At 45.6% G+C, this 18120-nt stretch overlaps 1 protein-coding gene across 3 annotated transcripts in view; it reads left to right on the top strand.

The window, feature by feature from the left end:
* The window catches only part of LOC120994900 (G-protein coupled receptor 1-like), a 653505-nt gene that overhangs the window by 39895 nt on the left and 595490 nt on the right, over positions 1–18120 (top strand). For all 3 annotated transcript variants that reach the window (XM_040423783.1, XM_040423781.1, XM_040423782.1), the window contains exon 3: positions 3081–3135. In XM_040423783.1, the coding sequence (XP_040279717.1) occupies positions 3081–3135 (55 nt within the window). The remainder of the gene's footprint in view (positions 1–3080; positions 3136–18120) is intronic.

Here is an 18120-nt window from a genome sequence, read left to right as displayed (position 1 = left end):
TCTGCCAAGTGCAGGGACAGGGAGAAGTGCACACAGCCCAGGCACTGTTATCAGCTGCTGGGGAGGACCTGGCTTTAATCATTTACTTACAGTCCCTGGCTGTCAGTAATGTGACCTTGCACGCAGCTTGCTCAGTCTATCAACAGATAGACGGACCATGCGTAGCAACCCTATTTTAAGCACAGGTAAAAGTAGGCAATACAGGGAACAAAAATGTGGAATTAAGGGGTAATTGAATACACAGTGAAAAGTTGAAATAGGGCCACCAAGGTGATATTAATCACCACAATCCAATACTCCAAAAAAAATAATAATACGACAGTTATCCTTTAAACAGTCCGAATGTGCAGGCAATTATCAGGAACAAACCGATCGTTCCCAATAATTGCTTGCCTATCAGAGAAGGTGAAGGCAGCATTTAGCATTAAAAGGTTGCACACCTTTTGCTTGGATCTGACTCTTAGGCTACATTTACACGGCTATTGAAAACGGACACACTGTCAGTTTGTCACAGCCATTTTCCATCAATGTCTGCATCAATTTTATGGCTGTGTAGCCATTTTTAATGGCTGTTTTTGCATCCATTTTGCATCAGCTTTTAACAGGCATCAAAAACGGATGTAGTTCGTTATTTTATTTTTTTTATATCCCGACTCCTGCAGTGCCCTCAGTATATTTTATGCCCTCCCGCAGTGTCCCTGGACATCAAATGGCTCCCATAATGCCCCAAGTATAGTGGTCCCATATTGTCCCCGAGTATAAATAATGTCCCCATAGTGCCCTCCGGTGTGAATAGAGGCCCCTAGTGCCTCCCAGTATGAATAGAGGCCCAATAGTGCCCCTCAGTATGAAAAGTGGCCCCATAGTTTCCCCTCTGTATAGGGCTCTCTTAGTGTAAATATATATGGTTCATTAGCATTAAAAAAACAGGCACCCCATTGACCAATATTTCAGAGCTGCCCACCAGTTCATTACAGAGGCCCTGTCAGCTTTCCTGACATTTCTATTTTACTTAATAAATATTTGTATTTCTCATGAAATAAATTTTTTTAGCTCTGTGTTGTGCTGTTCCTCCGTTATTCATCCTAGAAATTTGTCGCTAAATTGACAACTAGGTGCTACCATTCTCCTTGTCAAAGAGCTGTTTCCTTTCACTGATTGCTGATTTGGCAGTCAGTGTGTAAGGACACACAGCTAAGGCTACTTTCACACTTGCGTTCAGAGCGGGTCCGTCTGATGTCTTCACAGACGGATCCGCTCCTATAATGCAGACGTTTGGATCCGTTCAGAACGGATCCGTCTGCATTATAGTTTAAAAAAAATTCTAAGTGTGAAAGTAGTTCAGACGGATCCGTCCAGACTTTACATTGAAAGTCAATGGGGGACGGATCCGTTTGAAAATTGAGCCATATTGTGTCAACTTCAAACGGATCCGTCCCCATTGACTTACATTGTAAGTCTGGACGGATCCGCTTGCCTCCGCACGGCCAGGCGGACACCCGAACGCTGCAAGCAGCGTTCGGGTGTCCGCCTGCTGAGCGGAGGCTGAACGCTGCCAGACTGATGCATTCTGAGCGGATCTGCATCCACTCAGAATGCATTGGTAGCTGGACGGATGCGTTCGGGGCCGCTTGTGAGACCCTTCAAACGGAGCTCACAAGCGGAGCCCCGAACGCTAGTGTGAAAGTAGCCTAAGAACACCAAGATATCAGTTTATTCATACCTTTCTATGACGAATAACAGAGGGAGATCTCCATGTAGAGTTATAAGAAGAAATCTTCCATAATTGTTTTATTGAGCTGAATACAAATATTTACTAAAAGAGACATGTCACAAGAGGTGACGGGTCCCATGGAGATTCGGTGTTGCTTGATGGTGGAAGGACCATGATTAATGACCTCAGAGCAGACAGGGGCGGGCAGTGCCATCCCATGTAGTTATGGGTTCATTCAGATGTCATATTGATACGTGTACTCACAAGACAGAGTTGCCAACCAGAATTTTTCTTTTTTCTGGACAACTTATCCCAAAATCATGAATTTTTTTTTAACGGAAAACTGGAAAACCATAATGCTAAAGATTATATGTAATCCTTGTCTATATAAGAACTCAAGTACTGTGAGCTGTAAAATGAAGATAATTACCACCAAAATAATATAGAGGCACCACCAGCCCAAAAAAAATTACGCACACATCTGTTTTTTTTTTAATGGACATAAGAAAAAAGTCGCCTATTTTTGCGGACTGTCCAGAAATTTCTGGGCGGTTGGCAACCCTGCCACAAGAGTAACTGGTGTATCAGCACAGGCTCTGGTCTGCCATGTTTATTGCATAGTGTAACTGAGTGGAATATAAAGGTTTTAGCAGATGGAGATATAGCAATTATTTAGCAGAGAGATACATTGCATAAGGCCTCATGCACACGGCCGCTGTTTTGGTCCGAATCCGAGCTGCCGTTTTGGCGTCTCGGATGCGGACCCATTCACTTCAATGGGGCCGCAAAAGATGCGGACAGCATTCCGTGTGCTGTCCGCATCCGTTGCTTCGTTCCGTGGCCCCGCTAAAAAAAAATATAACATGTCCTATTCTTGTCCGTGCTTTGCGGACAAAAATAGGCATTTATATTAAAGGCTGTCCGTACCGTTCCGCAAATTGCGGACTGCGCACGGACGCCATCCGTGTTTTGCGGATCCGCGATTTGCGGACCGCAAAACACGGCACGGTCGTGTGCATGAGGCCTAAGGTTGCATTCACATGATTGTAAGTGTTTTGCGGATCCGGCCGTTTGCTTTCTGCATTTTGCGGACCGCACACGGCTGGCACTATATAAAGAATGCCTGTTCTTGTCCTCCGCGGTTGCGGAGCCACAGAACGGAACAATGCATGCGAGCAGCACACAGTGTGCTGTCTGCATCTTTTGCGGCCCCATTGAAGTGAATGGGTCCTCCCCCATTCCGCAAAATTGCGTAACGGATGCAGATCCATAAACGGTTGTGTGAATGCACCCTAATCGTGATATTCTGAGATTTTATCCTTGTAGAAGTGACTTCACATGGTAACCCCAGATGTGTCTCTTCCAGTGTGTGCATGCTTGTCATAATCTGGCTGTTCAGAAAATACAATTCTTTGGCACAGGTAAGGATGCCTTTACCGTAGACTGATCATTCTTCACGTTATTTGTGAACTTTACATGTCCTCCACGTATACAGATGATTGGAGATGAATTCAGCATTCAGTCCTATATGAATCTACAGTCCTATAGATATCCCATTGTAGTGCGTTGTGACAAACCTCACTTCACTACATCCTTCCATTAAAATTGGAAAAAACATTATGAAAATTTCACTTTTTTATTGTAGATTTTAAATTTATGTCTGAAGTAAATATGATTGGCTCACAACTTGAATGACTGATGTGCATTTTAACCCCTTAGTGGCATAACTCATGTCAGCAGATTTGTACCTTTGAAACTGCCTGACCTGTTGCTGGAAAAGCAGGTATAGTGACAGAACTGACAACCAGAAAAGATGCCACAAAGTCTGTTCCGCAAATATTAGCGGGAAAACAATCTGAAGGATATTTGTCTAATGTTTTGGTGAAAATTTGACGAACTACCGTATATTACAGTTTTTCATGTACAAGCGCCAGATCTCAATGTACAGTACTTCTAGAATTACTGTAAGGTGGCTGAAAAATTCACACCGTTGAAATTTGCTCTGAATTTATCTTCAAAACTTGTGGGATTTCAGAGCTTTGCACACTGTTGTGTATTGTTACAAATGTACGTTTTCTATATATGGTATATATAGTCACATAGAAATCACAAAACTATATGTTTCTAATCCATAAGCTCTCTGTGTTCCCCTGTGTGGAAAACCTAAAAATATTCCACAATTGTCACAATACTATAAGCTGCCCATCTCTTGCCAACTGAAGTCTATGCATTAGCAGAATTATTCGAGAACACAGGGAAACAAGATACTTTGCTATTGAAATTGCCAGCCATGTCTCTGCTAGAGCAGCATCAGTCCATGTGTGGTTCTCGGAAGGAGTGGGAGACGCTAATTGGCTGAGTATGAGTGCAATCATTGTGGTAGACTGAGTATGAAGCAAGGATGGAGGTCCATATATTTCCAGTGAGTTTTTATAATCTCTTATGGAACTAAAAAACTGGCTGACCCCAGCGGACCAGTTGCTTGAAGAGGTATGCTGCAGCCTATTCCTAGACCTGTGACATCACAATCATCTGTCACATGGCCTTTGTGCAGTTCAGTCCCATTTAAATGAATGGGCCTGGGCTGCAGTACCAAGCACAGTCCATATACATTGTACAGCAGTGTGCTTGTTATGCTGTGCAGTGCCCACTGGCCTTTTTCTAATAGCTGATCGGTGAGGGTGCCAAGAGTCAGACCCCCCACCAATCTGATATTGATGACCTTACGATAGGTCATCAATATTGTACTCTTGGAAAACCCCTTTAACCCATCTCTAGGAGACAAGACATGGTCTTAAAGTTAAAAAAACATACAAATACTCCAGATCATTACAGGTCCAGCGCTGAGCTCCCATCTCCACCACTTCCAGTGCTAACAGGAACAGAAGTGTGACGTGCCGACTACATGCACCTCACCGCTGCTGGCCAATCAATGGCCTCAGTGTGCTGTCACTGATGCATCACTGCTGAAGTCATTGATTGGCTGGCAGCGGTAATGTGCATGTAGACTGTACCTCACACTTCCTGCACGGACCAGAAGTGGTAGAGGGGCCCAGACTGTGACCTGTCACCCATGCGGTACATCAGTGGTCACATGGCGCCTGTCAACAAGATGTTGATTCCCAGAGACCCGGAATCCAGAGGTGGGGAAGAGGTAAGTATGAACCCCACCATGGGTCCAGCCACTCTGAAGGGGTCTGTTAAAAACGTTTAGTGTTGGATAACCCCTTTAAAGGGAATCTATCACCAGTTTTATGGTGTCCAAATTAAGGGCAATATAAACTAGTGAAAGATCACTATAGCAAAATGCTGGGTCACTTTGCATTGAACAGCTCCAGCGCATGCTGATGGGAACTGAATATTCATGAGCTTCAGGCTGGGTTCAGACCTGAGCGAATTTGATATGCGCGTTTAACGCGCGTTTTTGTCGCGCGTTTTTATGCGCGTTTTTTGCAATAGTAAACGCGCGTTTGGCGCGCGTTTGTGTGATTGACTGCAGTGTCCTATGGCCACAAACGCGCGTCAAAACGCCCCAAAGAAGCTCAAGAACTTGTTTGAGCGTAGGGCGTTTTTCAGCGCGTTCAAACGCGCTGTAAAACGCTCAAGTGAGAACCAGGGCCATAGGGAAGCATTGGTTTTCATGTGTTGAGCGTTTTACAGCGCGTTGGAACGCGCTGTAAATGGCTCAAGTGTGAACCCAGCCTCAGAGAAAGCCAAAAACTTGTGCTTAAGATTGAATGTAAGCCTCTCTTAAAATGGTCATCTGGTTCCCAAGGAAGACTAGTTATTTACTATCTTTAATATTAGGGTCATTTCACATCTCCAATTACTGCTTGTGTAACGAGCACTGATCAGTGATGTATCTTGTTGAATGACACTCATTTAATGACCTTCACAGGAGCAGATAATTCCCCGAATGAACTATTACATGAACATCCGGCTTAGAGCTCATGCGCATGACTGTTGGTCGGTCGTACCCGTATTACGGCCCGTAAACAACGGGTCTGCAATATGCGGGCACCGGGTGGTCGGTGTGAAACTGAGGCACGGAACCACACGGAAGTACTATGGAGTGCTATTTTTTTTGGTGTTGACGGATCACGGACCCATTCAAGTTGAATGGGTCTGGATCCGTTGCAGCAGCCGCACGGCTGGTTCATGTGCATTGAGGTCCTCAAATTGCGGGCCCCCAATGCATGGAACAGCCGAACAACGGCCGTGTGAATGAGCCCTAATTTTGAGCATCAGTTGTGCTCAGTTTGTTCCATCAGATATTGGTTATTTTTGATGGGAGAAAAAGTCCCGCCTGCTGTACTTATTCTGTTAAAAAATACGGTAACTGATGTCTGACGGAACTGACTCAAACTGATGCTAACTGAGCACGGCTGATGCACAAAATCACAAATGGAACTTTTATTTTAATTTTTTAATTTTTTCGTTCTATTGACGGCTCAGACGAATGGAAAGGTCAATGCAGATGTAAACTCAGCCTTAGGCCGAATGCACGCGGCCGAGAGCGGACCGTGGTATGCCGGGCTGGATTCCTGTTCAGAGCAGGAGCGCACGGCGTCATTGGTTGCTATGACTCCGTGCGCTTCATGCTGCCGCTGCACTACAGTAATACACTATACGAGTGTATTACTGTAGTGCAGCGGCGTCATAGCAACCAATGACTCCGTGCGCTCCTGCTCTGAACAGGAATCCAGCCCGGCATACCACGGACCGCTCTCAGCCGCGGAACACGGCAGTGTGCATTCGGCCTTAGGCTACCGGACAGAAGCCAGACAAATGTGACGGAAACCCGCCAGATCCCTTGCATATTTGTCCAGCTTTCTGCCGGACAAATACCCCTTCATGCAGCGATATTTGTCTGGCAGAATGTCAGCATTCATGCTGGATCCCCGTTGGATCCCATTATGATCAATAGGAATCTGGCAGTGTCCAGCTATGCCGGATATGCTAACTCTGGTTGTAGCTACTGTAGACTACCAGATTTACCTACTGCAGATGTGAACATAGGCTTAGCATTTCAAAATCCAAGCAGTGACTTACATATCGCTGTTCAAAGATCTTTTAAAGTTTCAAAATTATTTATATTAATAGAATTTTTTTTGTGCAACCAAAAGTCTGCCAGCTTGGTCTAAAGGGAAAATGTCTACCCTGGAGTGGCAGTGGAACATGCCAAGGAGTGATAGTGGTATTCCTGTCTCCTGTACAAAGGTTTTGCAGGCATGAACCAGACATCCCAGTCCTGACCTGTCTAGCATACTAAATGCTGTAATAGAAGGTCATGTAATCTGTATTATCCTGTGAGGCAAACACAGTACAGGGAAATGGAACTCTTTACAGATAGCACTAGGCAAGCTGGAGTAACTGCACGTCTGCAAAGTAAACATTTACTAGTCCATTAAACTTTATCAAAGTTTCATGCAAAGCTATATCTTGAAACACTTCCCAGCTGCGTGACTGTAATGGAAAGGTGACATTATATGTCTCTTAAAGGGGTTGTCTGGGTTCAGTTAGTAGAGACCTAACAAGTCAGGAGGCAGTTAACGTAATTAAAGGCCCCTTTACATGGCCTGATGTAGCAAGCAATTGTCGGGAAGGAAGCGTCAGTGGAGAAGACTGCTGCTATTACATGCAGTGATCTCCTCCACAGTATGGGGAGGAGTGATCACTAATGTGATCTCTCATCCCCATTCAGAATCATTGTTTGCCAGCAGCAGAGCATAATTAGATGGCGCGATCTGCTTCGGCAACCGATGATTTAGATGTCCGCACCAGCAATCCTACTACCCAATGAACGAGCGTTCCGCTCATTCATCGGGTAATTGCGGCACCTTTACACAGGCAGAATATTGCTAACAAGCATTCGCATGAACATCGGGCAGTGTAAAAGGCCCTTAAAAATATTTGTTTCCCGAGTTCCCACTGATCCAGCGTTGTTGCTGTGTTCGCTTCCCTGGTCTGCAGCTGTGACATATTGTTTTGGATGTAGCAGTGACATTCTTTATACTGCTGCAGCGCTCGCTGGTCTCAGCGGTCTCATGCCATACACCCCTGGGGACAGTGATTGACTGCAGTGGTATGTAGAAACCCCTTTAATAGAAGCTGTAATAAAAGTAAAGGATGGACACACAAGATACTGAAACATTTGATATAATATTTAGTTGTTGAGAGTGGACTATTCATAATCTTTTTTTTTAACCACATTTTTATTGGCATGACAAAAGACAAAATCATAATACACCAGTATTGTAGACAGTGTACTCAATAAAACAAATATTTGTTCAATTCACAATTTGCATTGGATTCATTCTTGTCATAGCCAAACATAATTTTTTTTCATTTTACTCCACTTCTTGCATATCCCCCCTCCCTTCCATACTCGCACCCCCCCCTCCACACCCCTCCTCTCTGAACGTCTCGGCCACTCCCTATATCAGAACTATCTCTTTCTCTGGGAATATCCCAGTCAACTCTTATTCCCTTGTAAGGCCTCATACTTTTAGCTCCCCCAATTGGCCCTTCAAATCTTCTTGTAGGTACCATGCTGTGAGGTTAAAGGGATCCATCAGTGTGGAATATTCTGATTTAGGAACATAATGTAAGATAAATACCCTCCATGTTTTGTATAGTTTCTTCCCTAGTATTTCTTTTCTGGTGGTAGCATCACGCCATTCTAAATAAATGCTTGACTCGACCCAGCAACATTTCAGAACTGGGGATGTCTGTTGGCAACCACAATGTCAGGATGCATCTTTTTGCTTCCAGCAATATCTTATGATCAAGCACAGACAATCCCTTCTCCCCTTTACCCCCCTCATTTTCCGTTGTCTCTTTTGCTTCTGCCTGAAATATTACTAATAATGGTGATAGTTCAGACCGGTGATTTACCGAGCCGTTTCAGGATTGAAAATACTTGAGACCAGAATCTGCCCAATCTGGGGCATGCCCAAAGACCGTGATATAAATCCGTCCCTGGAGTGTCACATTTAGGACAAGCAGTAATTCTATCGGGTCTAGCTAACGAAAACGGTAAGTCAAACCCATATATTGCCCTATGAAGAATCTTGAACTGGGTTTCTCTCATCTGCTCATTAGGGACTGCTTTATACACTGCCTGAATACCTGACCGGGCAACTGTCTCAATCTCAGTCACCCCCAGTTGATTTTCCCATTTTTTGTACAAAGTCGCAGCAAAGGAATCTTCCCAGGTAGCTCTAAGTATGTTATATATCCCTGAGATAGACATCCTACTCTTAAGCCCTAGAAATGACTCAAACTTGTTCCGCTGCCATTCAGTAGATAAGTCCCTTAGGGCTCTTTCACACTTGCGGCAGGACGGATCCGACATGCTGTTCACCATGTCGGATCCGCCCTGCCGCTATTTCGCCGTGCCGCCGCTCTGTCCCCATTGACTATAATGGGGACGGGGGCGGAGCTCCGGCGCAGCACGGCGGTGCACGGCGAAAGCCGCCGGACTAAAAAGTCCTGCATGTCCGACTTTTTAGTCCGGCGGTGAACAGCATGTCGGATCCGTCCTGCCGCAAGTGTGAAAGAGCCCTTATTAAGCCCTTTACATAGCTTTGTACCTTTATATAGGGAAACAGAGTTGGTCCCTGTAGATTCCATTTCTCCTCCAATTCACCCGGCGACGCCCATCTAGCCTCTCTTTCATGTATCAAATCTCCTATCCTAGTCACTCCACTGGTCGCCCAGGATTGAAACGATTTTTCACTGTGTCCAGGAGGGAAATTAGGGTTACCCTGTAATGGCAGGTGCTTTGAAAACTGGTAAGGGAGGCCGAAAAGCTTTCACATTTTTCCAAGCAATGATTGTGTCTAGGAGTATCAGCGATCGCCTTGCTATAGATGGGAGATTTGATATCTTAGTGTGCAAGAGGGCCATCAAGTTCCATGGTGACGCCAACTGGCGTTCTATACGTAAATTAGAATAAAACAATGTCAGGTTAGCCCAATCTAATATATGTCTGCTAAGGCACGCTAAATTGTAACCCCTTAGATCTGGGAAATTAAGTCCTCCCTGTTCCTTCTTTAAGTTTCAGCTTCTTTAAAGCAATTCTCGCCTTCTTCCCTCCCCAGAGAAAATGTATGAACCTTTTTTCAAGGTCTGCAATATCTGCGTGTCGCAGAAGCAAGGGTATAGTTTGAAGAGGGTACATCAGCTTCGCCGCCCCCATCATTTTGATCAGATGGCAACGCCCCATCAGGGAAAGGGGTAAATGTTTCCATCTGTCAAGATCCCTTTTAATTTTAGAGAACAGTGGTGGGTAATTCAATCTATATATGGAATGTGGTGATTTTCCTATTTTAATCCCCAAGTATGTAAGTGGTGTCGACGGTTTAGCAATACCAAATACCAAAGAGCCGATATAAACCCCATCATCGCCCTGCGCCAAAGGAAGCAATTCCCATTCGGACCTGTTTACTGAGTATCCTGAATATCTTCTGAAATCACTCAATAGCTCCATCACTCTCCCTAGGTGTTGTTTCGGGCGGGCCAAAAATAAGATTATATCATCTGCATACAGTGCCGCTTTTGCCTGAAACCCCCCAACCTTGATACCCTCAAAGACATTGGATTCACATAATTCTCTAGCTAGTGGTTCCAGGGCTAGATTAAATAAAAGGGGAGATAGGGGGCATCCCTGGCGAGTACCCTTCTGAAGATTGAAGGGTTTAGAAAGGAAGCCCTGAGTATAGACCCTAGCCTTCGGGTTACGGTACACCTGGGATAAATATGTCCTAAAAGCTCCAGTAAAGCCCATCTTATCTAGTACAGCTCCCATCCATGCCCACCGTACATTATCAAATGCCTTGACAGCGTCTAGGGTGAGCATGGCTGGGAACTCCCCCTTTACTGCAAGATGTTGCACCCTGTCCAGAACAGTCCTTATATTCGTCACTGTGGACCTGCCTTGTACGAACCCTACCTGTTCATGTCCTATTAGCTGAGGCAATAACGTAGCCAAGCGATCAGCAACAATCTTGGCCATCAATTTCGTGCCAACATTTATTAAGGAAATGGGCCTGTATGAACCCGGTGTCAAAGGGTCTTTCCCTGGCTTGGGCAACAGCTTAATATATGACATTCTCATTGTCCAATGGCATACGGCCCTGGAGGACACCATTAAACAGTTCCAGCAAAACAGGGGATATTTGGGCTCTAAGAGCCTTGAAGTATTCCCCAGTGAATCCATCAGGGCCTGGGGCTTTAGAACTCCCTAGGTGTTTAATGGCCCCCTGTAATTCCTGCAATGAAATGTTTGAATTCAAAAAATGGAGTTGTTCTATAGTTAAACTGGGCAATTTAACCCTATTTAAAATAGTGTCTGTCAACTCGCATAATAGGATCCTACTATAGAATTAATTACCGCTGGATCATGACACAAGTTACCTTCAGTGTCTTTCAAACAGGCAATATATTGGGGGGTTCTCATCCCTTTGGCAAGATTTGCTAATAGCCTCCCCGACTTGTTACCGTATTTGTACAGTTTTGTTTCCATTTCTGACTGTTTTAGAGATTCTTTTTCTCTCACACAATTTTCAAATGCCTGACGCTCTACCACCCACCTCTGTTTATTTGTTTCAGACGGATTACTCATAAAAATGGAGTAAGCTTCCCATACTTTCTGGCTCGTTTGATTAAAGGATTGTTGGGCCTTCTTCTTGATGCTACTCACATACCCCATGATTTTTCCCCTCATTACTGCTTTTGAAGCATTCCAAAATAGCTTTGGATCATCTAAATGTGTCTCATTATCGGACCTAAATTCCTCCCACCATATAATTAGTTTTTCTAGAAACTCCTCTCTTGCACACAAATGAGAAGGAAATCGCAAAAATGTAATCTGACCCCCTTGGGTAGGTCTCAAGCAAATCCACAGATATCGGCGCATGGTCTGATATAACAATATCGCCAATCTCCGCCTCCACCACCCTATGTGATAATGAGTGAGATAGGAGTATGTAATCAATCCGTGACCATGAAGATTGTGGGTTCGAGTAGAATGTATAGCTACGGTCATCCGGATGGTGTTGGCGCCATGGATCTATCAGACCAGCTCCCCCCATCAGTGGCTGGAGCATGTTGTCTCGCGGGCCATCAATTCCTACCCTGTCACCTTCTCGTCTTCTGTCCTCCGCCCCCCTGACCACTGAATTAAAGTCACCTCCTACGATCTTGTGCTGACATGTGTCACCCAACACCATCGTTTACAGGTCCCTAAAGAACGTACCATTATTCGTATTCGGGCCATATACATTGTAAATACTATACTGTGTGTCCTGGACCTGAATAAGCACTTGCGCCCACCTTCCTATTTTATCTGTAGTATGTCCTAATTAGAGTTAGTACACCCGCTTTCCTGTTATATGAGGGGGAGCCTAGTACCGTACCCACCCATAACCTCTTCATCCTGTCGAAATCATTCTCATCCAGGTGAGTTTCCTGGAGGAGAACAACGTCAGGTTTGAGTTTCCTTAGATGTCGAAGAATCATCCATCTTTTGTGTGGGGACTTCAAGCCCTTTATATTCCATGAAATAACCTTCATCCTTTGCTTTGCTTAAACTGTCTCTAGTAGCCGAGATTAAAAAAGACGTTCAGAGAGGACAGAAAGTGTGAATTAGCAAACTCCCAACCCCTGTTCAACTTCCCCTTCCCTAACAGTTAGAGCAGCCACTAACTATAGTTATGCTATTGAAACTTCCTTTTTTCTGGGTTGCGGCCCCCGCCCTCCTTCCTGACCCATGAAACTGCTAGCCCAACAGCCTCTCATACCGAGGGACAATAAGAAGAGTGTCAACAAAACACATTAATGAACTGACAATAACAGGAGCATACAGCCCCCAACAGTGACATTTAACAATATCCCCCACTCCATATCTTTGGCGCTAAAGGGTGAAACCTCACTTTAACTTGAGGTGCACCCGTAACGTCAAGTTCCCCTAAATTATTAAAGGGTTTCTACCACCAGAAATACTGTTATGTAGCTGACTGACATTAGCGATGCGCTAATGTCAGCACTACATAACATTATGTTTCTAACATTAGTCCCTGCAGCCGTTTTTGTAAAAAATTCACTTTTATTATATGCTAATGAGCCTCTAGGTGCTATGTGGGCGTGAAATCAGCACCTAGAGGCTCCGTCTACTCACGCTTTATCCCGCCCAGGTCCCCTGTTCTGCCCGCCCCGCTCCTCTTGATTGATGCCACGGTCCACCGCATCATTGACGAAATCTCGCGCCTGTGCCGTTCACTTCTGTCTTCGGCGCAGGTGCAGTGAGTGAAGGCCGCTCTCCTGATGCCGGCTTCCTCACTGTGACGTAGTCTGCGCAGGCGCAGTGAGGAATCCGGCACCAGGAGCGCATCATTCACTCACTGCGCCTGCGCCGAAGACAGAAGTGAACGGCGCAGGCGCAGGATTTTGTCAATGATGCGGTGGGTGGACCGTGGCATCAATCAAGAGGATCGGGGCGGGCAGAACAGGGGACCTGGGCGGGATAATGGGTGAGTGGACGGAGCCTCTAGGTGCTGATTTTACGCCCACCATAGCACCTAGAGGCTCATTAGTATATAATAAAAGTACAATTTTTACAAAAACGGCTGCCGGGACTAATGTTCGAAACATACTGTTATGTAGTGCTGACATTAGCGCATCGCTAATGTCGGTCAGCTACATAACAGTATTTCTGGTGGCAGAAAGCCTTTAAGGGATGTATGTGCCTCACCATGGCACATGCTACCAGATAATCAGTCACCTCCTCGGATACGACCGTTCATCCCTCCTAGGATAGCGCTTGACACCTGTTCCGGTACGCCGGTCCCTGTCGCGGGGTTCCTGGTCTGGCTCCTTCGCCGTTCTCCATCTGATCTTTCTTGACGCGGCGAATCGGATCTCTTTCGGTGCTCTGTATCCCTCGCCTGCCGACGGTTCTGTAAAGTGTCCATCATTTCTTCCGCCGCTAAAGGTTCATGAAATATGATGGTAGATCCATCTGCATGAGTAACACGCAATTTTGCCGGGTACATAAGTTGAAATTTTATTTGCCTCTTATGCAGTAAGGCGCAGACTTGACTAAACTCCCTCCTTCTCTTCGCCACTGCTGCAGAATAGTCCGCAAATAGTAAAATATTGTGGCCAAGTAGCTTAAGGGGACCTTTTCTGGTTCTGAATGCCTTAAGTATGGCTTCTTTATCACAATAATCCAGGTATTTCATTATCACTTGGCGCGGCCTGAAAGGAGCACTGCGTGACCCGCCAGGTCTCTTCAGTTGCGATTCCTCCAATTCTATGCACTCGTTCCACTTTATGGCGCCCCTCCAGACCCAAAACCCGGGGAGATCTAATTCGCAGAGTTCCTTTAAATCCTGTGGTTTTACGGATTCAGGTAAGCCAATAAGGCGTAAATTGTTTCGTCGCGACCTATCTTCCAGTTCTTCATTCCTGTCCAACAGAATCGTATTTTGCTTGGACAGTTCGCTCAGGGTGCGTGCAAACTTAGTATTTTCACTCTCCAGATATTGGGTTCTCTGCTCCAGCTCTTCCAGCTTAGCATCATGCTGATGGATGGTTTCATGAAGCTGTTGCAGGGACACTGACAGAGTCTTTGTCAGTGTATCCCTGATATCTGGAGCTAAATAAGTGGCCACTTCAATAGCAAGCGACTTGTAGTCGATGCCTTGTGACGCAGTAGTGATTGATTGTTGTACAGGAGACTCACCCCTGTCCTGCGCCTCTGGCACTGATTCCGGTGAGGGAGGGCGCGACTCCGCCATCTTGCCCTGAGTGTCTCCCGCGCTTCCAGACATGGTAATCTTCAGGCTGCCGCTCCTCAGGAGATACCGCTCCATGTAAGGGGCTCCTTGGCTGGTTAGAGACTGTGGTTATCAATCAGGTAACTTTCCCACACCAGTAAGTAAGGCGAGGGATCGATTTTCAGTCGGGCGGGTGCCGGAGCGCCTTCACTCCGCTGCTAGCATCCCAGCGCCGGAACCGGAAGTCCGGACTATTCTTTTTAAATATCCATTTTCCCCATGATGAAGAAAGAATAATTTAACGTCTGTTTAGAAATTCCATTAAGATGGTTGGCGTATAAATAAATTTTATCGCCTATTCACAGGATATGGGATTCCCTGTGTGAAAGGAACAGTGGTGTGCATACATGACCACTATGGGTCTGCCAGAGAGGGCTAGGTGCTGTACTTGGCAGTCCCGAAAACACACATCTGCCCCACTGCTCCATTCACAAAGAGGACTCGTAAAGGCCATTCTTATGATTATTGGGTGTCCCAGTGGTTGGACCCCCAGCGATCATACATTTTATTACCTATCCTGTACATAGCTGATAAATATTGTTCGAGGCCATACCCTTTATAAAAAAGTCTCATGCATTTCATTTGTTTAATTAGACATAAGGCCTCATGCCCACAACTATATTTTGGGTCCACATCCGATCCACATTTTTGTGGACAAGAATGGACAGTTCTAGTCTAATCCTCTATATTGCAGGCAAGAGTAGACTGTTCTAGTTAAGGGAGTCAGAAAATTGCAGCATACACATGAGCGGTATCCGTGGTTTGGGGACTACAAAAGATATGACCATGTGAAGAACTGTTTTTGTTCTTTTTTAATGTGGTAGCTACTGTGCTTTTTTTATTTTTTTATTTTACAATCTTCCCTGGGGATGGCCATATTTAAGACATGCATTCTTTCCCTGTATTGTCTGTATAGACAGTACTGCAGACTGTGTATGCTTTATGGGCTGAAATGAACGGAAAGAGAAATGTCATGGATTATTACATTCTGCAGGAAGTGAGGCAGTACAGCCCCCTCCCAAAGGAACCAGGGAATGTCAGGGGAGATTCACGCTATCTTATGTGGTCTCAAGGGAAACTATTACTCCTCGTAGAGAGCACCAGAACTAGCGCAGAGAGACTTGCTATGCTCCATGGGAAGAAGAATATGTAGATTAGTTATATTACAGGAGAAAGAAAGCGGCCTCTGTAGTGCCACCTAGTGGAGATAGTTACTCTATAGTCAGTGTCTGACCCTTTAACAGTTCTTGATGGCTAAGACTAAGCTAAGGCTGGACGATTAATCTGTAATGATTTTTTTTTTTTACAGACCCATCAATTCGATTTTGACCGCCCTCGCTCTCGCCACTAAGCCCACCCCAACACTTGACGGCACTCCGTATCACTTACTTGCCCGCCCCGACGTAATTTGCCTCCTTGCCGCGTCTTCCTGCACTGCCGATCTATATATATGTAGTAACCCCTGCACTGCCGGTCTATGTACAGTGCAGGGGTTACTTTATATAAAATATTTATATTGAAATCGAAAATCGTCCATAGGGTTGAATTAAAAAAATCAAGATTTTATATTTTCGCAAAATTGCCCAACCCTAAGCCAAATTAAGAGGCTTTGCCAAAAGGAAAAGAAGAACCATCTACAGCTAGAGGAAGAGCGCTAATCTGCATATGATGTTTATGTGTCACGGATGGTGTACAGGAAACAAGATAATACAATACAAACAATGACTCACTGGACCCACAACTAAGGAACAAAAGGAAGACCCCTGCAATCGACCTGCCGCTCTCCCTTATTGCTCAGCCTATGCGACCACCCCAAAGGTGGATGGGCGCATATCCACGTACCACGACTATCTTAGACCTGAAGGCCCTACAATAGTGAGGGGACACGACCACCGGCTCCCTACACAGACACGGAGGGAGTCAGGGTCACCTGGATCCAGAAAACAGAAAATCATAAATACATAAAGAGAACTTATCTTGCAGACGACTGTGAACAGGGAACTGGGAACTGGGACAGCATGCACACACACTCCAGGAAGTTGTATCAGCCGCACACTACTGCCTTATGGGTAGGAATTTAAAGGGAAGTAATCAGTCCGACTGCATGACAGCTGAGATAGACTAACGAGGTGAGGAACAGAAACCAAAACAAAGAAACTCAAGGAGGAGGATCTGGACGGCTCCTGTCAGAGCTTCTCAGCTGTCTGGTTGTGACAGTACCCCTCCCTCTAGGAGTTGACTCCGGACACTCAGGGCCCACCTTCTCAGGATGGGACCTATGGAAAGCCCTGATGAGACGAGAGGCCTTAATGTCCGTCACTGGGACCCACATCCTCTCCTCAGGACCATAACCCTCCCAATGAACGAGGTACTGGAGGGAACCGCGGACAAGACGAGAATCCACAATCCTAGAGACCTGAAATTCAAGATTTCCATCAACAATAATCGGAGGAGGAGGCAAAGGCGAGGGTACAATAGGTTGAACATAAGGTTTCAATAAGGACTTATGGAAAACATTATGGATCTTCCAAGTCTGAGGAAGATCAAGACGGTAGGCAACAGGATTGATGACAGACAGGATCTTGTAAGGCCCAATAAACCTAGGACCCAACTTCCAGGAGGGAACCTTCAATTTGATATTCTTGGTAGACAGCCACACCAAATCACCAACATTCAGGTCCGGACCAGGCACACGTCTCCTATCCGCCACACGCTTATATCTCTCACTCATGTTCTTTAGATTATCCTGAATCTTTTGCCAAATAGATGACAAAGACGAGGAGAATCTGTCCTCATCAGGCAAACCAGAAGAGCCCTCTCCAGAGAAAGTCCCAAACTGCGGATGAAACCCATATGCACCAAAAAATGGTGACTTATCAGAGGACTCCTGACGACGGTTATTTAAAGCAAACTCAGCAAGGGACAAAAAAGAACACCAATCCTCCTGATTCTCCGCCACAAAACAGCGCAGATATGTCTCCAGATTCTGATTGACACGCTCTGTCTGGCCATTCGACTGCGGATGGAAAGCAGAAGAAAATGACAAGCGAACCCCCAAGCGAGAACAGAAGGCCTTCCAGAATCTGGAAACAAACTGCGTGCCCCTATCAGAGACTATGTCTGAAGGAATCCCATGCAATTTGACAATGTGGTCAACAAATGCCTGCGCCAGCGTCTTAGCATTGGGCAAACCAGGAAAAGGGATAAAATGCACCATTTTGCTAAAACGGTCCACCACCACCAGAATCACAGACTTCCCCGAGGAACGAGGCAAGTCCGTTATGAAGTCCATGGACAGATGTGTCCAAGGACGGGAAGGAATGGGCAAAGGAAGGAGAGGACCTGATGGCCGTGAATGAGGGACCTTGGCACGAGCGCAAGTCTCGCAAGCTGCCACAAAACCCTCAACCGACTTACGAAGCGCAGGCCACCAGAATCTCCGGGCAATGAGATCCAGTGTGGCTCTTGTCCCCGGGTGCCCAGCAAGGACCGTATCGTGGTGTTCTTTAAAAATCTTGTGTCTCAAAGCGAGAGGCACAAACAACCTCCCAGGAGGACAAAGAT

This window comes from Bufo bufo, chromosome 3, assembly GCF_905171765.1.
Source record: "Bufo bufo chromosome 3, aBufBuf1.1, whole genome shotgun sequence".
Taxonomy (NCBI): Eukaryota; Metazoa; Chordata; class Amphibia; order Anura; family Bufonidae; genus Bufo; species Bufo bufo.
Note: the sequence above shows the minus strand (reverse complement) of the source record. Positions and strands in the feature narration are given on the sequence as shown.